We start from the raw sequence: 21,795 nt of genomic DNA, 5'->3' as shown, positions 1-21,795 counted from the left end.
TAAAGGATTCAAAGGAGAGACTGGGAGCCTGTTTAAAAATCCCAAGTTCTGTGAAATTAGCAGCTCCCTCTGCAAACAGGTTTAAAAGAGAAAGTGAAATCATTTTTTTTCTCTCTTTACGGGAGCAAGATAGCAGTGCTCAAAGTTTACAAATATCCCCGAACACTGGCAGTCCGCCTAGACTTTCAAGGTCAAGTTTTCAGTGAGCACCGGTGAACAAGATAAACTTTCCCAACGAAGCTCTCCGAGAGCAGAGAGAGATTCATTCTAAAAAGCTAAAAAACAGCCTGTGCCCGCATTCTCCACCAAGAATGTCAACGGTTTACGGGCTGGTTCGGCCCAGTTCCGTGACGAGCGGGGCGCAGGGATCCGCAGATCCGCGCCTCCGGTAAAAGGAAACAGGGGACCCCAAAATAATTAAAAACAGCGGCACCGATCTGAGGAGAAACAAACTAATTTACGAAGTATATTATCAGAATGCAAGATAACACACTATAATACGATATAATCAGAATTGAAGCTAATAAATTGTCAACGGTTTATGGGCTGGTCCGGCCCAGTTCCGTGACCAGCAGGGCGGAGGGATCTGCGGATCCGCGCCTCTGGGAAAGGGGAAGCAGGGGACCCCAAAATACTTGAAAACAACAGCACTGATCTGAGGTGGAACAAATGATTTTACTAAATATAGTATTAGTAAAATACAATGAGAGAGAGAGAGAGAGAGAGTCTGTTTGAATTGTATAGACCTCACCACAATGCTGGGGTGAGAAGTGCAGTCCAGTTGAGTGACTGAAGTACAGACGGCGAAGCGCAGACAGCGAAGAGCAGGCGAAGAAGCAGGATCAGGTGACCTTGCTTGGAGTTATATCCCCTTGCTGACCGCAAAGTCTCCTGGGGAAAAGTAGTTCTTCTCCGACGGACGAACATTCGGCAGATATCAAACCCCACCCCCAGTGCATTACATGATGTTATGGTGTGGAATACTGATGACCAAAAATCATAAAACCATGACATTCCACCCCTTATTCTACATCACTACATCATGCTTAACACATGGGATTACAGACTGCACTCCCCCAACATCAAATTCCCTTGTGGTACACACTGAACATCCCCGTTTTTCTGCATCACCCACCAGGTGGACCCAGGTCCCTGGGCAAAGACAGTTCCGCGAATAGGTTTGCCCTTCCCAGAAGCAGGAAAAACCCAAACTGCTTTTCCTAACATGTTCTTTACATGTACTACAGGGACCTTATCTCCCTCTACAATATGTAGGGAGCTGGATTGGGTAGGACCATCTCGACTGATTGATCCTCTGGTGTTAACCAGCCAGGTGGCTTCTGCCAAATGCTTCTCCCAGTGTTTAAATGTTCCGCCACCCATTGCTTTCAACATCGTTTTTAACAACCCGTTGTAGCGTTCGATCTTACCAGAGGCTGGTGCATGATAGGGGATATGATAAATCCACTCGATGCCATGTTCTCTGGCCCAAGTATCCACAAGTGAATTTTTAAAATGAGTCCCATTATCTGACTCAATCCTTTCTGGGGTGCCATGTCGCCACAGGATTTGCCTCTCCAGACCTAATATGGTGTTTCGGGCAGTAGCATGGGGTACTGCATATGTTTCAAGCCACCCGGTTGTTGCCTCCACCATGGTGAGCACATAATGCTTACCATTGCGAGATCGTGGCAAGGTGATATAATCAACCTGCCATGCCTCCCCATATTTGTACTTTTGCCATCGCCCTTCCTCCCAGAGAGGTTTCATCCTCTTAGCTTGTTTAATTGTGGCGCATGTATCACAGTCATGAATGATTTGTACAATGGCATCCATAGCTAAGTCCACCCCTCGGTCTCTGGCCCATTTGTATGTTGCGTCTCTCCCTTGATGACCTGAGGTCTCATGGGCCCACCGAGCTAAAAATAACTCACCCTTGTTCTGCCAGTCCAGGTCTATTTGAGCCACCTCAATTCTGGCAGCTCGGTCTACCTGATGGTTATTTCGCTGATCTTCTGTAGCTCTACTCTTGGGCACATGAGCATCTACATGACGCACCTTTATAACCATATTTTTTGTTCGGGTAGCAATATCTTTCCATAGGTCAGCAGCCCAAATAGGCTTGCCCTTTCTTTGCCAATTATTTTGCTCCCACTGCTGTAGCCACCCCCATAAGGCATTTGCTACCATCCATGAGTCAGTGTAAAGATAGAGCATTGGCCACCTCTCCCGTTCAGCGACATCTAAGGCCAGTTGGACAGCCTTTACCTCTGCAAATTGGCTCGATTCTCCTTTCCCTTCAGTGGCCTCAGCAACTTGTCGTGTGGGGCTCCACACAGCAGATTTCCATCTGCGATGCTTTCCCACAATACGACACGATCCATCTGTGAACAGGGCATATTTCTTTTCATCCTCTGGTAGTTCATTGTATGGTGGGGCTTCTTTAGCACGTGATACTTCTTCTGCTGGTGGTGTTCCAAACTTTTTACCTTCAGGCCAGTCCATGATGACTTCTAGGATTCCTGGACGGCTGAGGTTCCCCATCCGTGCTCGTTGTGTAATCAGTGCAATCCACTTACTCCAAGTGGCATCAGTAGCATGATGGGTGGAAGGAACCTTTCCCTTGAACATCCAGTTCAACACTGGCAGTCAAGGTGCCAGAAGGAGCTGTGTTTCAGTACCGACCACTTCGGAAGCAGCCCGAACCCCCTCATATGCAGCTAAGATCTCCTTTTCAGTTGGAGTGTAGCCCTCCTCTGACCCCCTGTAGGCTCGACTCCAGAATCCCAAGGGTCGGCCTCGGGTCTCTCCTGAGGCTCTTTGCCACAAACTCCAAGTGGGGCCTTTCTCTCCAGCAGCAGTGTAGAGGATGTTCTTCACATCCTGTTCTATCCGTACTGGCCCCAGGGCCACAGCACGGGCTATCTCTTGTTTAATCTGCTCAAAAGCCTGCTGCTGCTCAGGACCCCACACAAAATCATTCTTCTTCCGTGTCACCTGATAAAGTGGGCTTACAGTGAGGCTGTAGTTTGGAACATGCATTCTGCCAAAACCCACTATGCCCAGAAAGGATTGTGCTTCTTTCTTATTAGTGGGCGGAGACGTGGCAGTGATTCTGTCAACCACATCTGTCGGGATATGACGACGGCCATCTTGCCACTTCATACCTAGGAAATGAATTTCCTGGTCAGGAAATTCACCTTTCACTTTGCTTCGCTTAATAGCGAAAGCAGCACAGAGAAAGATATGGATTATTTGCTCTTTTTTCTCTTTTCTCTTTTGCATTTTAATCTTTTTTTGTTTGTTTGTATGTATGTATATGTGTTTTAAGCAAGATGTAACGATGTAGAATAAGGGGTGGAATGTCATGGTTCTTTGTTTTTTGTTTTTGTTTTTTGTTTTTTTGTTTTTGGGCTTCAGTATTCCACATTAAAACTTCATGTAGTGTATGGGGCATTAAAGTGTCACTGCCCCAATTCAAAGTACATATCCCTGTATGTCAACGGTTTACGGGCTGGTTCAGCCCAGTTCAGTGATGAGCGGGGCGGCGGTATCCGCAGATCCGCGCCTCCGGAAAAAGGAAACAGGGGACCCCAAAATAATTAAAAACAGCGGCACCGATCTGAGGAGAAACAAACTAATTTACGAAGTATATTATCGGAATGCAAGATAACACACTGTAATACAATATAATCAGAATTGAAGCTAATAAATCAAATATAATGAGAGAGAGAATGTCCGAAAGGTGGATAGGCCTCACCACAACGCTGAGGTGAGATGCACAGTCCATTTGAGCAGCAGGGAGACAGGAGCAGCGCCCATGACAAAGGGCAGGTGAGTAAGAAACAATCAGGTGACCTTGCCAGGAGTTAAACCTCCTCTCCCTGACGGCAAGGTCCACTGGGGAATTTAGTTCTCCTTCTCTTCAGGGCAGGTACCCTGGACTTGAGCATTGACATTTTAAGTCCCATTGCCCCTCATGATGTTATGATGTGGAATACCGAAAGACAAAAATCACAAAACCATGACATTTCACCCCTTATTCTACATCACTACATCGTGCTTAATATATATACAAACAGTAATTATCAAACATTAAACACACGCACACACAAAAATCTGTGTATTTACATGGAATTACTGGCTGCACTCCCCCATCATCAAATTCCCTTGTGGTTCACACTGAACATCCCCGTTTCTCTGCATCACCCACCAAGTGGACCCAGGCCCCTGGGCAAAAACAGTTCCACGAAGAGTTTTGCCCTTCCCAGAACCTGGAAAGACCCAAACCGCTTTTCCCAGCATGTTCTTTACATGTACTACAGGAACCTTATCTCCCTTGACAGTATGTAGGGAGCTAGCAGGACCATCGCGATTGATTGATCCTCTACTATTGACTAACCAGGTGGCTTCTGCCAAATGTTTATCCCAATGCTTAAATGTTCCGCCACCCATTGCTTTCAACATGGTTTTTAGCAACCCATTGTAGTGTTCAATTTTACCAGAGGATGGTGCATGATAGGGGATATGATAAATCCACTCGATGCCATGATCTTTGGCCCAAGTATTTACAAGAGAATTTTTGAAATGAGTCCCATTATCTGACTCAATCCTTTCTGGGGTGCCATGTCGCCACAGGACTTGTTTCCCCAAGCCCTAATATGGTGTTTCGGGCGGTAGCGTGCGGTACTGCAAATGTTTCAAGCCACCCGGTTGTTGCCTCCACCATGGTGAGCACATAACGCTTAGCATTGCGAGATCGTGGCAAGGTGATATAATCAACCTGCCATGCCTCCCCATATTTGTACTTTTGCCATCGCCCTTCCTCCCAGAGAGGTTTCATCCTCTTGGCTTGTTTGATGATGACACGTTTCACCGTTATGAATAGCCTGTGCAATGGCATCCATAGTTCAGTCCACCCCTCGGTCTCTAGCCCATTTGTATGTTGCATCTCTTCCTTGATGACCTGAGGTCTCATGGGCCCACCGAGCTAGAAATAATTCACCCTTGTTCTGCCAGTCCAGGTCTATTCGAGCCACCTTAATTTTGGCAGCTCGGTCTACCTGATGGTTATTTTCCTGTTCTACAGTAGCCCGAATCTTGGGCAAATGAGCATCTACATGGCGCACCTTCACAAACATATTCTTTACTCGGGCAGCAATGTCTTTCCTCAGTTCAGCAGCCCAAATAGGATTACCCCTTCTTTGCCAGTTATTTTGCTTCCACTGCTGTAACCACCCCCATAAGGCATTTGCCACCATCCATGAGTCAGTGTAAAGATAGAGCATTGGCCTCCTCTCCCGCTCAGCAACATCTAAGGCCAGCTGGACAGCCTTTACCTCTGCAAATTGGCTTGATTCTCCTTTCCCTTCGGTGGCCTCTGCAACTTGTCGTGTGGGGCTCCACACAGCAGATTTCCATCTGCGATGCTTTCCCACAATACGACACGATTCGAAGGCATCTCGTTGAGATTGGAGATTCCTTCTATCAGCTCAGAGATTCTCGACTTCAGCTTGGAGACTTTCTCTTTGCGTTTGGAGACTCTGTTTCTCAACTAGGAGACTCTCTGGACCTGGAGATTCTCCCTCTCGGCTCGGAGTCTCTCCTGGAAACTCTCCTTCTCAGCCCTGAGATTCTCCCTCTCAGCTCTCAGACACTCTCAATTTCACAAACTCTGTCCCTTTTTGGGATGCTATTGAATAAGGCCCGATAAGCATTAGCCAGGCCCCAAATCATTTGTGCCTCCTCAGATCTGCCTGAGCCGCAACATTCCTGTCTCAAATAAATGCTTAAGCTTTCAGGGTCTTTCAGGTGTTCAGGAGTAAAGTTGCATGACACCGAAGATGTCCATCTCTCTAAAATCTCTCCCAAGCCTCTCCACACTCCCTGCCATTCAATATTCTCTGGTTTTGGGGAAGGCTTCCTCAAAATACAATAAATTCAAAAACTGACTGAAATAATGAACAGTAAATTCAGGGAGATTAACAAAGCCATCAGGTGAGCATTCAAAAACCTCATAAAGGATTCAAAGGAGAGACTGGGAGCCTGTTTAAAAATCCCAAGTTCTGTGAAATTAGCAGCTCCCTCTGCAAACAGGTTTAAAAGAGAAAGTGAAATCATTTTTTTTCTCTCTTTACGGGAGCAAGATAGCAGTGCTCAAAGTTTACAAATATCCCCGAACACTGGCAGTCCGCCTAGACTTTCAAGGTCAAGTTTTCAGTGAGCACCGGTGAACAAGATAAACTTTCCCAACGAAGCTCTCCGAGAGCAGAGAGAGATTCATTCTAAAAAGCTAAAAAACAGCCTGTGCCCGCATTCTCCACCAAGAATGTCAACGGTTTACGGGCTGGTTCGGCCCAGTTCCGTGACGAGCGGGGCGCAGGGATCCGCAGATCCGCGCCTCCGGTAAAAGGAAACAGGGGACCCCAAAATAATTAAAAACAGCGGCACCGATCTGAGGAGAAACAAACTAATTTACGAAGTATATTATCAGAATGCAAGATAACACACTATAATACGATATAATCAGAATTGAAGCTAATAAATTGTCAACGGTTTATGGGCTGGTCCGGCCCAGTTCCGTGACCAGCAGGGCGGAGGGATCTGCGGATCCGCGCCTCTGGGAAAGGGGAAGCAGGGGACCCCAAAATACTTGAAAACAACAGCACTGATCTGAGGTGGAACAAATGATTTTACTAAATATAGTATTAGTAAAATACAATGAGAGAGAGAGAGAGAGAGAGTCTGTTTGAATTGTATAGACCTCACCACAATGCTGGGGTGAGAAGTGCAGTCCAGTTGAGTGACTGAAGTACAGACGGCGAAGCGCAGACAGCGAAGAGCAGGCGAAGAAGCAGGATCAGGTGACCTTGCTTGGAGTTATATCCCCTTGCTGACCGCAAAGTCTCCTGGGGAAAAGTAGTTCTTCTCCGACGGACGAACATTCGGCAGATATCAAACCCCACCCCCAGTGCATTACATGATGTTATGGTGTGGAATACTGATGACCAAAAATCATAAAACCATGACATTCCACCCCTTATTCTACATCACTACATCATGCTTAACACATGGGATTACAGACTGCACTCCCCCAACATCAAATTCCCTTGTGGTACACACTGAACATCCCCGTTTTTCTGCATCACCCACCAGGTGGACCCAGGTCCCTGGGCAAAGACAGTTCCGCGAATAGGTTTGCCCTTCCCAGAAGCAGGAAAAACCCAAACTGCTTTTCCTAACATGTTCTTTACATGTACTACAGGGACCTTATCTCCCTCTACAATATGTAGGGAGCTGGATTGGGTAGGACCATCTCGACTGATTGATCCTCTGGTGTTAACCAGCCAGGTGGCTTCTGCCAAATGCTTCTCCCAGTGTTTAAATGTTCCGCCACCCATTGCTTTCAACATCGTTTTTAACAACCCGTTGTAGCGTTCGATCTTACCAGAGGCTGGTGCATGATAGGGGATATGATAAATCCACTCGATGCCATGTTCTCTGGCCCAAGTATCCACAAGTGAATTTTTAAAATGAGTCCCATTATCTGACTCAATCCTTTCTGGGGTGCCATGTCGCCACAGGATTTGCCTCTCCAGACCTAATATGGTGTTTCGGGCAGTAGCATGGGGTACTGCATATGTTTCAAGCCACCCGGTTGTTGCCTCCACCATGGTGAGCACATAATGCTTACCATTGCGAGATCGTGGCAAGGTGATATAATCAACCTGCCATGCCTCCCCATATTTGTACTTTTGCCATCGCCCTTCCTCCCAGAGAGGTTTCATCCTCTTAGCTTGTTTAATTGTGGCGCATGTATCACAGTCATGAATGATTTGTACAATGGCATCCATAGCTAAGTCCACCCCTCGGTCTCTGGCCCATTTGTATGTTGCGTCTCTCCCTTGATGACCTGAGGTCTCATGGGCCCACCGAGCTAAAAATAACTCACCCTTGTTCTGCCAGTCCAGGTCTATTTGAGCCACCTCAATTCTGGCAGCTCGGTCTACCTGATGGTTATTTCGCTGATCTTCTGTAGCTCTACTCTTGGGCACATGAGCATCTACATGACGCACCTTTATAACCATATTTTTTGTTCGGGTAGCAATATCTTTCCATAGGTCAGCAGCCCAAATAGGCTTGCCCTTTCTTTGCCAATTATTTTGCTCCCACTGCTGTAGCCACCCCCATAAGGCATTTGCTACCATCCATGAGTCAGTGTAAAGATAGAGCATTGGCCACCTCTCCCGTTCAGCGACATCTAAGGCCAGTTGGACAGCCTTTACCTCTGCAAATTGGCTCGATTCTCCTTTCCCTTCGGTGGCCTCAGCAACTTGTCGTGTGGGGCTCCACACAGCAGATTTCCATCTGCGATGCTTTCCCACAATACGACACGATCCATCTGTGAACAGGGCATATTTCTTTTCATCCTCTGGTAGTTCATTGTATGGTGGGGCTTCTTTAGCACGTGATACTTCTTCTGCTGGTGGTGTTCCAAACTTTTTACCTTCAGGCCAGTCCATGATGACTTCTAGGATTCCTGGACGGCTGAGGTTCCCCATCCGTGCTCGTTGTGTAATCAGTGCAATCCACTTACTCCAAGTGGCATCAGTAGCATGATGGGTGGAAGGAACCTTTCCCTTGAACATCCAGTTCAACACTGGCAGTCAAGGTGCCAGAAGGAGCTGTGTTTCAGTACCGACCACTTCGGAAGCAGCCCGAACCCCCTCATATGCAGCTAAGATCTCCTTTTCAGTTGGAGTGTAGCCCTCCTCTGACCCCCTGTAGGCTCGACTCCAGAATCCCAAGGGTCGGCCTCGGGTCTCTCCTGAGGCTCTTTGCCACAAACTCCAAGTGGGGCCTTTCTCTCCAGCAGCAGTGTAGAGGATGTTCTTCACATCCTGTTCTATCCGTACTGGCCCCAGGGCCACAGCACGGGCTATCTCTTGTTTAATCTGCTCAAAAGCCTGCTGCTGCTCAGGACCCCACACAAAATCATTCTTCTTCCGTGTCACCTGATAAAGTGGGCTTACAGTGAGGCTGTAGTTTGGAACATGCATTCTGCCAAAACCCACTATGCCCAGAAAGGATTGTGCTTCTTTCTTATTAGTGGGCGGAGACGTGGCAGTGATTCTGTCAACCACATCTGTCGGGATATGACGACGGCCATCTTGCCACTTCATACCTAGGAAATGAATTTCCTGGTCAGGAAATTCACCTTTCACTTTGCTTCGCTTAATAGCGAAAGCAGCACAGAGAAAGATATGGATTATTTGCTCTTTTTTCTCTTTTCTCTTTTGCATTTTAATCTTTTTTTGTTTGTTTGTATGTATGTATATGTGTTTTAAGCAAGATGTAACGATGTAGAATAAGGGGTGGAATGTCATGGTTCTTTGTTTTTTGTTTTTGTTTTTTGTTTTTTTGTTTTTGGGCTTCAGTATTCCACATTAAAACTTCATGTAGTGTATGGGGCATTAAAGTGTCACTGCCCCAATTCAAAGTACATATCCCTGTATGTCAACGGTTTACGGGCTGGTTCAGCCCAGTTCAGTGATGAGCGGGGCGGCGGTATCCGCAGATCCGCGCCTCCGGAAAAAGGAAACAGGGGACCCCAAAATAATTAAAAACAGCGGCACCGATCTGAGGAGAAACAAACTAATTTACGAAGTATATTATCGGAATGCAAGATAACACACTGTAATACAATATAATCAGAATTGAAGCTAATAAATCAAATATAATGAGAGAGAGAATGTCCGAAAGGTGGATAGGCCTCACCACAACGCTGAGGTGAGATGCACAGTCCATTTGAGCAGCAGGGAGACAGGAGCAGCGCCCATGACAAAGGGCAGGTGAGTAAGAAACAATCAGGTGACCTTGCCAGGAGTTAAACCTCCTCTCCCTGACGGCAAGGTCCACTGGGGAATTTAGTTCTCCTTCTCTTCAGGGCAGGTACCCTGGACTTGAGCATTGACATTTTAAGTCCCATTGCCCCTCATGATGTTATGATGTGGAATACCGAAAGACAAAAATCACAAAACCATGACATTTCACCCCTTATTCTACATCACTACATCGTGCTTAATATATATACAAACAGTAATTATCAAACATTAAACACACGCACACACAAAAATCTGTGTATTTACATGGAATTACTGGCTGCACTCCCCCATCATCAAATTCCCTTGTGGTTCACACTGAACATCCCCGTTTCTCTGCATCACCCACCAAGTGGACCCAGGCCCCTGGGCAAAAACAGTTCCACGAAGAGTTTTGCCCTTCCCAGAACCTGGAAAGACCCAAACCGCTTTTCCCAGCATGTTCTTTACATGTACTACAGGAACCTTATCTCCCTTGACAGTATGTAGGGAGCTAGCAGGACCATCGCGATTGATTGATCCTCTACTATTGACTAACCAGGTGGCTTCTGCCAAATGTTTATCCCAATGCTTAAATGTTCCGCCACCCATTGCTTTCAACATGGTTTTTAGCAACCCATTGTAGTGTTCAATTTTACCAGAGGATGGTGCATGATAGGGGATATGATAAATCCACTCGATGCCATGATCTTTGGCCCAAGTATTTACAAGAGAATTTTTGAAATGAGTCCCATTATCTGACTCAATCCTTTCTGGGGTGCCATGTCGCCACAGGACTTGTTTCCCCAAGCCCTAATATGGTGTTTCGGGCGGTAGCGTGCGGTACTGCAAATGTTTCAAGCCACCCGGTTGTTGCATCCACCATGGTGAGCACATAACGCTTAGCATTGCGAGATCGTGGCAAGGTGATATAATCAACCTGCCATGCCTCCCCATATTTGTACTTTTGCCATCGCCCTTCCTCCCAGAGAGGTTTCATCCTCTTGGCTTGTTTGATGATGACACGTTTCACCGTTATGAATAACCTGTGCAATGGCATCCATAGTTCAGTCCACCCCTCGGTCTCTAGCCCATTTGTATGTTGCATCTCTTCCTTGATGACCTGAGGTCTCATGGGCCCACCGAGCTAGAAATAATTCACCCTTGTTCTGCCAGTCCAGGTCTATTCGAGCCACCTTAATTTTGGCAGCTCGGTCTACCTGATGGTTATTTTCCTGTTCTACAGTAGCCCGAATCTTGGGCAAATGAGCATCTACATGGCGCACCTTCACAAACATATTCTTTACTCGGGCAGCAATGTCTTTCCTCAGTTCAGCAGCCCAAATAGGATTACCCCTTCTTTGCCAGTTATTTTGCTTCCACTGCTGTAACCACCCCCATAAGGCATTTGCCACCATCCATGAGTCAGTGTAAAGATAGAGCATTGGCCCCCTCTCCCGCTCAGCAACATCTAAGGCCAGCTGGACAGCCTTTACCTCTGCAAATTGGCTTGATTCTCCTTTCCCTTCGGTGGCCTCTGCAACTTGTCGTGTGGGGCTCCACACAGCAGATTTCCATCTGCGATGCTTTCCCACAATACGACACGATTCGAAGGCATCTCGTTGAGATTGGAGATTCCTTCTATCAGCTCAGAGATTCTCGACTTCAGCTTGGAGACTTTCTCTTTGCGTTTGGAGACTCTGTTTCTCAACTAGGAGACTCTCTGGACCTGGAGATTCTCCCTCTCGGCTCGGAGTCTCTCCTGGAAACTCTCCTTCTCAGCCCTGAGATTCTCCCTCTCAGCTCTCAGACACTCTCAATTTCACAAACTCTGTCCCTTTTTGGGATGCTATTGAATAAGGCCCGATAAGCATTAGCCAGGCCCCAAATCATTTGTGCCTCCTCAGATCTGCCTGAGCCGCAACATTCCTGTCTCAAATAAATGCTTAAGCTTTCAGGGTCTTTCAGGTGTTCAGGAGTAAAGTTGCATGACACCGAAGATGTCCATCTCTCTAAAATCTCTCCCAAGCCTCTCCACACTCCCTGCCATTCAATATTCTCTGGTTTTGGGGAAGGCTTCCTCAAAATACAATAAATTCAAAAACTGACTGAAATAATGAACAGTAAATTCAGGGAGATTAACAAAGCCATCAGGTGAGCATTCAAAAACCTCATAAAGGATTCAAAGGAGAGACTGGGAGCCTGTTTAAAAATCCCAAGTTCTGTGAAATTAGCAGCTCCCTCTGCAAACAGGTTTAAAAGAGAAAGTGAAATCATTTTTTTTCTCTCTTTACGGGAGCAAGATAGCAGTGCTCAAAGTTTACAAATATCCCCGAACACTGGCAGTCCGCCTAGACTTTCAAGGTCAAGTTTTCAGTGAGCACCGGTGAACAAGATAAACTTTCCCAACGAAGCTCTCCGAGAGCAGAGAGAGATTCATTCTAAAAAGCTAAAAAACAGCCTGTGCCCGCATTCTCCACCAAGAATGTCAACGGTTTACGGGCTGGTTCGGCCCAGTTCCGTGACGAGCGGGGCGCAGGGATCCGCAGATCCGCGCCTCCGGTAAAAGGAAACAGGGGACCCCAAAATAATTAAAAACAGCGGCACCGATCTGAGGAGAAACAAACTAATTTACGAAGTATATTATCAGAATGCAAGATAACACACTATAATACGATATAATCAGAATTGAAGCTAATAAATTGTCAACGGTTTATGGGCTGGTCCGGCCCAGTTCTGTGACCAGCAGGGCGGAGGGATCTGCGGATCCGCGCCTCTGGGAAAGGGGAAGCAGGGGACCCCAAAATACTTGAAAACAACAGCACTGATCTGAGGTGGAACAAATGATTTTACTAAATATAGTATTAGTAAAATACAATGAGAGAGAGAGAGAGAGAGAGTCTGTTTGAATTGTATAGACCTCACCACAATGCTGGGGTGAGAAGTGCAGTCCAGTTGAGTGACTGAAGTACAGACGGCGAAGCGCAGACAGCGAAGAGCAGGCGAAGAAGCAGGATCAGGTGACCTTGCTTGGAGTTATATCCCCTTGCTGACCGCAAAGTCTCCTGGGGAAAAGTAGTTCTCCGACGGACGAACATTCAGCAGATATCAAACCCCACCCCCAGTGCATTACATGATGTTATGGTGTGGAATACTGATGACCAAAAATCATAAAACCATGACATTCCACCCCTTATTCTACATCACTACATCATGCTTAACACATGGGATTACAGACTGCACTCCCCCAACATCAAATTCCCTTGTGGTACACACTGAACATCCCCGTTTTTCTGCATCACCCACCAGGTGGACCCAGGTCCCTGGGCAAAGACAGTTCCGCGAATAGGTTTGCCCTTCCCAGAAGCAGGAAAAACCCAAACTGCTTTTCCTAACATGTTCTTTACATGTACTACAGGGACCTTATCTCCCTCTACAATATGTAGGGAGCTGGATTGGGTAGGACCATCTCGACTGATTGATCCTCTGGTGTTAACCAGCCAGGTGGCTTCTGCCAAATGCTTCTCCCAGTGTTTAAATGTTCCGCCACCCATTGCTTTCAACATCGTTTTTAACAACCCGTTGTAGCGTTCGATCTTACCAGAGGCTGGTGCATGATAGGGGATATGATAAATCCACTCGATGCCATGTTCTCTGGCCCAAGTATCCACAAGTGAATTTTTAAAATGAGTCCCATTATCTGACTCAATCCTTTCTGGGGTGCCATGTCGCCACAGGATTTGCCTCTCCAGACCTAATATGGTGTTTCGGGCAGTAGCATGGGGTACTGCATATGTTTCAAGCCACCCGGTTGTTGCCTCCACCATGGTGAGCACATAATGCTTACCATTGCGAGATCGTGGCAAGGTGATATAATCAACCTGCCATGCCTCCCCATATTTGTACTTTTGCCATCGCCCTTCCTCCCAGAGAGGTTTCATCCTCTTAGCTTGTTTAATTGTGGCGCATGTATCACAGTCATGAATGATTTGTACAATGGCATCCATAGCTAAGTCCACCCCTCGGTCTCTGGCCCATTTGTATGTTGCGTCTCTCCCTTGATGACCTGAGGTCTCATGGGCCCACCGAGCTAGAAATAATTCACCCTTGTTCTGCCAGTCCAGGTCTATTCGAGCCACCTTAATTTTGGCAGCTCGGTCTACCTGATGGTTATTTTCCTGTTCTACAGTAGCCCGAATCTTGGGCAAATGAGCATCTACATGGCGCACCTTCACAAACATATTCTTTACTCGGGCAGCAATGTCTTTCCTCAGTTCAGCAGCCCAAATAGGATTACCCCTTCTTTGCCAGTTATTTTGCTTCCACTGCTGTAACCACCCCCATAAGGCATTTGCCACCATCCATGAGTCAGTGTAAAGATAGAGCATTGGCCCCCTCTCCCGCTCAGCAACATCTAAGGCCAGCTGGACAGCCTTTACCTCTGCAAATTGGCTTGATTCTCCTTTCCCTTCGGTGGCCTCTGCAACTTGTCGTGTGGGGCTCCACACAGCAGATTTCCATCTGCGATGCTTTCCCACAATACGACACGATTCGAAGGCATCTCGTTGAGATTGGAGATTCCTTCTATCAGCTCAGAGATTCTCGACTTCAGCTTGGAGACTTTCTCTTTGCGTTTGGAGACTCTGTTTCTCAACTAGGAGACTCTCTGGACCTGGAGATTCTCCCTCTCGGCTCGGAGTCTCTCCTGGAAACTCTCCTTCTCAGCCCTGAGATTCTCCCTCTCAGCTCTCAGACACTCTCAATTTCACAAACTCTGTCCCTTTTTGGGATGCTATTGAATAAGGCCCGATAAGCATTAGCCAGGCCCCAAATCATTTGTGCCTCCTCAGATCTGCCTGAGCCGCAACATTCCTGTCTCAAATAAATGCTTAAGCTTTCAGGGTCTTTCAGGTGTTCAGGAGTAAAGTTGCATGACACCGAAGATGTCCATCTCTCTAAAATCTCTCCCAAGCCTCTCCACACTCCCTGCCATTCAATATTCTCTGGTTTTGGGGAAGGCTTCCTCAAAATACAATAAATTCAAAAACTGACTGAAATAATGAACAGTAAATTCAGGGAGATTAACAAAGCCATCAGGTGAGCATTCAAAAACCTCATAAAGGATTCAAAGGAGAGACTGGGAGCCTGTTTAAAAATCCCAAGTTCTGTGAAATTAGCAGCTCCCTCTGCAAACAGGTTTAAAAGAGAAAGTGAAATCATTTTTTTTCTCTCTTTACGGGAGCAAGATAGCAGTGCTCAAAGTTTACAAATATCCCCGAACACTGGCAGTCCGCCTAGACTTTCAAGGTCAAGTTTTCAGTGAGCACCGGTGAACAAGATAAACTTTCCCAACGAAGCTCTCCGAGAGCAGAGAGAGATTCATTCTAAAAAGCTAAAAAACAGCCTGTGCCCGCATTCTCCACCAAGAATGTCAACGGTTTACGGGCTGGTTCGGCCCAGTTCCGTGACGAGCGGGGCGCAGGGATCCGCAGATCCGCGCCTCCGGTAAAAGGAAACAGGGGACCCCAAAATAATTAAAAACAGCGGCACCGATCTGAGGAGAAACAAACTAATTTACGAAGTATATTATCAGAATGCAAGATAACACACTATAATACGATATAATCAGAATTGAAGCTAATAAATTGTCAACGGTTTATGGGCTGGTCCGGCCCAGTTCTGTGACCAGCAGGGCGGAGGGATCTGCGGATCCGCGCCTCTGGGAAAGGGGAAGCAGGGGACCCCAAAATACTTGAAAACAACAGCACTGATCTGAGGTGGAACAAATGATTTTACTAAATATAGTATTAGTAAAATACAATGAGAGAGAGAGAGAGAGAGAGTCTGTTTGAATTGTATAGACCTCACCACAATGCTGGGGTGAGAAGTGCAGTCCAGTTGAGTGACTGAAGTACAGACGGCAAAGCGCAGAAAGCGAAGAGCAGGCGAAGAAGCAGGATCAGGTGACCTTGCTTGGAGTTATATCCCCTTGCTGACCGCAAAGTCTCCTGGGGAAAAGTAGTTCTCCGACGGACGAACATTCGGCAGATATCAAACCCCACCCCCAGTGCATTACATGATGTTATGGTGTGGAATACTGATGACCAAAAATCATAAAACCATGACATTCCACCCCTTATTCTACATCACTACATCATGCTTAACACATGGGATTACAGACTGCACTCCCCCAACATCAAATTCCCTTGTGGTACACACTGAACATCCCCGTTTTTCTGCATCACCCACCAGGTGGACCCAGGTCCCTGGGCAAAGACAGTTCCGCGAATAGGTTTGCCCTTCCCAGAAGCAGGAAAAACCCAAACTGCTTTTCCTAACATGTTCTTTACATGTACTACAGGGACCTTATCTCCCTCTACAATATGTAGGGAGCTGGATTGGGTAGGACCATCTCGACTGATTGATCCTCTGGTGTTAACCAGCCAGGTGGCTTCTGCCAAATGCTTCTCCCAGTGTTTAAATGTTCCGCCACCCATTGCTTTCAACATCGTTTTTAACAACCCGCTGTAGCGTTCGATCTTACCAGAGGCTGGTGCATGATAGGGGATATGATAAATCCACTCGATGCCATGTTCTCTGGCCCAAGTATCCACAAGTGAATTTTTAAAATGAGTCCCATTATCTGACTCAATCCTTTCTGGGGTGCCATGTCGCCACAGGATTTGCCTCTCCAGACCTAATATGGTGTTTCGGGCAGTAGCATGGGGTACTGCATATGTTTCAAGCCACCCGGTTGTTGCCTCCACCATGGTGAGCACATAATGCTTACCATTGCGAGATCGTGGCAAGGTGATATAATCAACCTGCCATGCCTCCCCATATTTGTACTTTTGCCATCGCCCTTCCTCCCAGAGAGGTTTCATCCTCTTAGCTTGTTTAATTGTGGCGCATGTATCACAGTCATGAATGATTTGTACAATGGCATCCATAGCTAAGTCCACCCCTCGGTCTCTGGCCCATTTGTATGTTGCGTCTCTCCCTTGATGACCTGAGGTCTCATGGGCCCACCGAGCTAAAAATAACTCACCCTTGTTCTGCCAGTCCAGGTCTATTTGAGCCACCTCAATTCTGGCAGCTCGGTCTACCTGATGGTTATTTCGCTGATCTTCTGTAGCTCTACTCTTGGGCACATGAGCATCTACATGACGCACCCTTATAACCATATTTTTTGTTCGGGTAGCAATATCTTTCCATAGGTCAGCAGCCCAAATAGGCTTGCCCTTTCTTTGCCAATTATTTTGCTCCCACTGCTGTAGCCACCCCCATAAGGCATTTGCTACCATCCATGAGTCAGTGTAAAGATAGAGCATTGGCCACCTCTCCCGTTCAGCGACATCTAAGGCCAGTTGGACAGCCTTTACCTCTGCAAATTGGCTCGATTCTCCTTTCCCTTCGGTGGCCTCAGCAACTTGTCGTGTGGGGCTCCACACAGCAGATTTCCATCTGCGATGCTTTCCCACAATACGACACGATCCATCTGTGAACAGGGCATATTTCTTTTCATCCTCTGGTAGTTCATTGTATGGTGGGGCTTCTTTAGCACGTGATACTTCTTCTGCTGGTGGTGTTCCAAACTTTTTACCTTCAGGCCAGTCCATGATGACTTCTAGGATTCCTGGACGGCTGAGGTTCCCCATCCGTGCTCGTTGTGTAATCAGTGCAATCCACTTACTCCAAGTGGCATCAGTAGCATGATGGGTGGAAGGAACCTTTCCCTTGAACATCCAGTTCAACACTGGCAGTCAAGGTGCCAGAAGGAGCTGTGTTTCAGTACCGACCACTTCGGAAGCAGCCCGAACCCCCTCATATGCAGCTAAGATCTCCTTTTCAGTTGGAGTGTAGCCCTCCTCTGACCCCCTGTAGGCTCGACTCCAGAATCCCAAGGGTCGGCCTCGGGTCTCTCCTGAGGCTCTTTGCCACAAACTCCAAGTGGGGCCTTTCTCTCCAGCAGCAGTGTAGAGGATGTTCTTCACATCCTGTTCTATCTGTACTGGCCCCAGGGCCACAGCACGGGCTATCTCTTGTTTAATCTGCTCAAAAGCCTGCTGCTGCTCAGGACCCCACACAAAATCATTCTTCTTCCGTGTCACCTGATAAAGTGGGCTTACAGTGAGGCTGTAGTTTGGAACATGCATTCTGCCAAAACCCACTATGCCCAGAAAGGATTGTGCTTCTTTCTTATTAGTGGGCGGAGACGTGGCAGTGATTCTGTCAACCACATCTGTCGGGATATGACGACGGCCATCTTGCCACTTCATACCTAGGAAATGAATTTCCTGGTCAGGAAATTCACCTTTCACTTTGCTTCGCTTAATAGCGAAAGCAGCACAGAGAAAGATATGGATTATTTGCTCTTTTTTCTCTTTTCTCTTTTGCATTTTAATCTTTTTTTGTTTGTTTGTATGTATGTATATGTGTTTTAAGCAAGATGTAACGATGTAGAATAAGGGGTGGAATGTCATGGTTCTTTGTTTTTTGTTTTTGTTTTTTGTTTTTTTGTTTTTGGGCTTCAGTATTCCACATTAAAACTTCATGCAGTGTATGGGGCATTAAAGTGTCACTGCCCCAATTCAAAGTACATATCCCTGTATGTCAACGGTTTACGGGCTGGTTCAGCCCAGTTCAGTGATGAGCGGGGCGGCGGTATCCGCAGATCCGCGCCTCCGGAAAAAGGAAACAGGGGACCCCAAAATAATTAAAAACAGCGGCACCGATCTGAGGAGAAACAAACTAATTTACGAAGTATATTATCGGAATGCAAGATAACACACTGTAATACAATATAATCAGAATTGAAGCTAATAAATCAAATATAATGAGAGAGAGAATGTCCGAAAGGTGGATAGGCCTCACCACAACGCTGAGGTGAGATGCACAGTCCATTTGAGCAGCAGGGAGACAGGAGCAGCGCCCATGACAAAGGGCAGGTGAGTAAGAAACAATCAGGTGACCTTGCCAGGAGTTAAACCTCCTCTCCCTGACGGCAAGGTCCACTGGGGAATTTAGTTCTCCTTCTCTTCAGGGCAGGTACCCTGGACTTGAGCATTGACATTTTAAGTCCCATTGCCCCTCATGATGTTATGATGTGGAATACCGAAAGACAAAAATCACAAAACCATGACATTTCACCCCTTATTCTACATCACTACATCGTGCTTAATATATATACAAACAGTAATTATCAAACATTAAACACACGCACACACAAAAATCTGTGTATTTACATGGAATTACTGGCTGCACTCCCCCATCATCAAATTCCCTTGTGGTTCACACTGAACATCCCCGTTTCTCTGCATCACCCACCAAGTGGACCCAGGCCCCTGGGCAAAAACAGTTCCACGAAGAGTTTTGCCCTTCCCAGAACCTGGAAAGACCCAAACCGCTTTTCCCAGCATGTTCTTTACATGTACTACAGGAACCTTATCTCCCTTGACAGTATGTAGGGAGCTAGCAGGACCATCGCGATTGATTGATCCTCTACTATTGACTAACCAGGTGGCTTCTGCCAAATGTTTATCCCAATGCTTAAATGTTCCGCCACCCATTGCTTTCAACATGGTTTTTAGCAACCCATTGTAGTGTTCAATTTTACCAGAGGATGGTGCATGATAGGGGATATGATAAATCCACTCGATGCCATGATCTTTGGCCCAAGTATTTACAAGAGAATTTTTGAAATGAGTCCCATTATCTGACTCAATCCTTTCTGGGGTGCCATGTCGCCACAGGACTTGTTTCCCCAAGCCCTAATATGGTGTTTCGGGCGGTAGCGTGCGGTACTGCAAATGTTTCAAGCCACCCGGTTGTTGCCTCCACCATGGTGAGCACATAATGCTTACCATTGCGAGATCGTGGCAAGGTGATATAATCAACCTGCCATGCCTCCCCATATTTGTACTTTTGCCATCGCCCTTCCTCCCAGAGAGGTTTCATCCTCTTGGCTTGTTTGATGATGACACGTTTCACCGTTATGAATAGCCTGTGCAATGGCATCCATAGTTCAGTCCACCCCTCGGTCTCTAGCCCATTTGTATGTTGCATCTCTTCCTTGATGACCTGAGGTCTCATGGGCCCACCGAGCTAGAAATAATTCACCCTTGTTCTGCCAGTCCAGGTCTATTCGAGCCACCTTAATTTTGGCAGCTCGGTCTACCTGATGGTTATTTTCCTGTTCTACAGTAGCCCGAATCTTGGGCAAATGAGCATCTACATGGCGCACCTTCACAAACATATTCTTTACTCGGGCAGCAATGTCTTTCCTCAGTTCAGCAGCCCAAATAGGATTACCCCTTCTTTGCCAGTTATTTTGCTTCCACTGCTGTAACCACCCCCATAAGGCATTTGCCACCATCCATGAGTCAGTGTAAAGATAGAGCATTGGCCCCCTCTCCCGCTCAGCAACATCTAAGGCCAGCTGGACAGCCTTTACCTCTGCAAATTGGCTTGATTCTCCTTTCCCTTCGGTGGCCTCTGCAACTTGTCGTGTGGGGCTCCACACAGCAGATTTCCATCTGCGATGCTTTCCCACAATACGACACGATTCGAAGGCATCTCGTTGAGATTGGAGATTCCTTCTATCAGCTCAGAGATTCTCGACTTCAGCTTGGAGACTTTCTCTTTGCGTTTGGAGACTCTGTTTCTCAACTAGGAGACTCTCTGGACCTGGAGATTCTCCCTCTCGGCTCGGAGTCTCTCCTGGAAACTCTCCTTCTCAGCCCTGAGATTCTCCCTCTCAGCTCTCAGACACTCTCAATTTCACAAACTCTGTCCCTTTTTGGGATGCTATTGAATAAGGCCCGATAAGCATTAGCCAGGCCCCAAATCATTTGTGCCTCCTCAGATCTGCCTGAGCCGCAACATTCCTGTCTCAAATAAATGCTTAAGCTTTCAGGGTCTTTCAGGTGTTCAGGAGTAAAGTTGCATGACACCGAAGATGTCCATCTCTCTAAAATCTCTCCCAAGCCTCTCCACACTCCCTGCCATTCAATATTCTCTGGTTTTGGGGAAGGCTTCCTCAAAATACAATAAATTCAAAAACTGACTGAAATAATGAACAGTAAATTCAGGGAGATTAACAAAGCCATCAGGTGAGCATTCAAAAACCTCATAAAGGATTCAAAGGAGAGACTGGGAGCCTGTTTAAAAATCCCAAGTTCTGTGAAATTAGCAGCTCCCTCTGCAAACAGGTTTAAAAGAGAAAGTGAAATCATTTTTTTTCTCTCTTTACGGGAGCAAGATAGCAGTGCTCAAAGTTTACAAATATCCCCGAACACTGGCAGTCCGCCTAGACTTTCAAGGTCAAGTTTTCAGTGAGCACCGGTGAACAAGATAAACTTTCCCAATGAAGCTCTCCGAGAGCAGAGAGAGATTCATTCTAAAAAGCTAAAAAACAGCCTGTGCCCGCATTCTCCACCAAGAATGTCAACGGTTTACGGGCTGGTTCGGCCCAGTTCCGTGACGAGCGGGGCGCAGGGATCCGCAGATCCGCGCCTCCGGTAAAAGGAAACAGGGGACCCCAAAACAATTAAAAACAGCGGCACCGATCTAAGGAGAAACAAACTAATTTACGAAGTATATTATCAGAATGCAAGATAACACACTATAATACGATATAATCAGAATTGAAGCTAATAAATTGTCAACGGTTTATGGGCTGGTCCGGCCCAGTTCCGTGACCAGCAGGGCGGAGGGATCTGCGGATCCGCACCTCTGGGAAAGGGGAAGCAGGGGACCCCAAAATACTTGAAAACAACAGCACTGATCTGAGGTGGAACAAATGATTTTACTAAATATAGTATTAGTAAAATACAATGAGAGAGAGAGAGAGAGAGAGTCTGTTTGAATTGTATAGACCTCACCACAATGCTGGGGTGAGAAGTGCAGTCCAGTTGAGTGACTGAAGTACAGACGG

General features: G+C 46.6%; 2 protein-coding genes across 5 annotated transcripts in view; both read right to left on the bottom strand.

Annotated features, from left to right (window-relative positions):
- Positions 1-532: 532 nt before the first annotated feature.
- LOC125687567 (uncharacterized) overlaps positions 533-21,795 on the bottom strand; it is a 46,161-nt gene continuing 24,898 nt past the window's right edge. Inside the window, exons 1-2 of one of the 4 annotated variants that reach the window (XM_048932752.1) lie at positions 14,300-14,373; positions 533-2,268 (exon numbers count right to left, since the gene is read on the bottom strand). In XM_048932752.1, coding sequence (XP_048788709.1) covers positions 1,060-2,217 — 1,158 coding nt within the window. In that variant the 5' untranslated portion in view covers positions 2,218-2,268; positions 14,300-14,373 and the 3' untranslated portion in view covers positions 533-1,059. Of the gene's footprint in view, positions 2,490-5,339; positions 5,417-11,356; positions 11,431-14,299; positions 14,374-21,795 lie in introns of those variants that run through there. The other 3 variants (XM_048932753.1, XM_048932751.1, XM_048932750.1) reach the window with 3 other exon arrangements.
- Positions 6,550-20,380, bottom strand: LOC125687569 (uncharacterized). The gene is made up of 2 exons (XM_048932756.1): positions 20,314-20,380; positions 6,550-8,285 (listed from the first exon to the last, which is right to left on the bottom strand). Exon 2 carries the CDS (start codon positions 8,232-8,234, stop codon positions 7,077-7,079), a length of 1,158 nt encoding a protein of 385 aa, XP_048788713.1. The 5' UTR covers positions 8,235-8,285; positions 20,314-20,380; the 3' UTR covers positions 6,550-7,076.

The sequence above is a fragment of the Lagopus muta genome (assembly GCF_023343835.1).
Source record: "Lagopus muta isolate bLagMut1 chromosome W unlocalized genomic scaffold, bLagMut1 primary SUPER_W_unloc_1, whole genome shotgun sequence".
In the NCBI taxonomy this organism is placed as follows: domain Eukaryota; kingdom Metazoa; phylum Chordata; class Aves; order Galliformes; family Phasianidae; genus Lagopus; species Lagopus muta.
The sequence above is the reverse complement of the archived record's forward strand: the minus strand, read 5'-3'. Positions and strand labels throughout refer to the sequence as shown.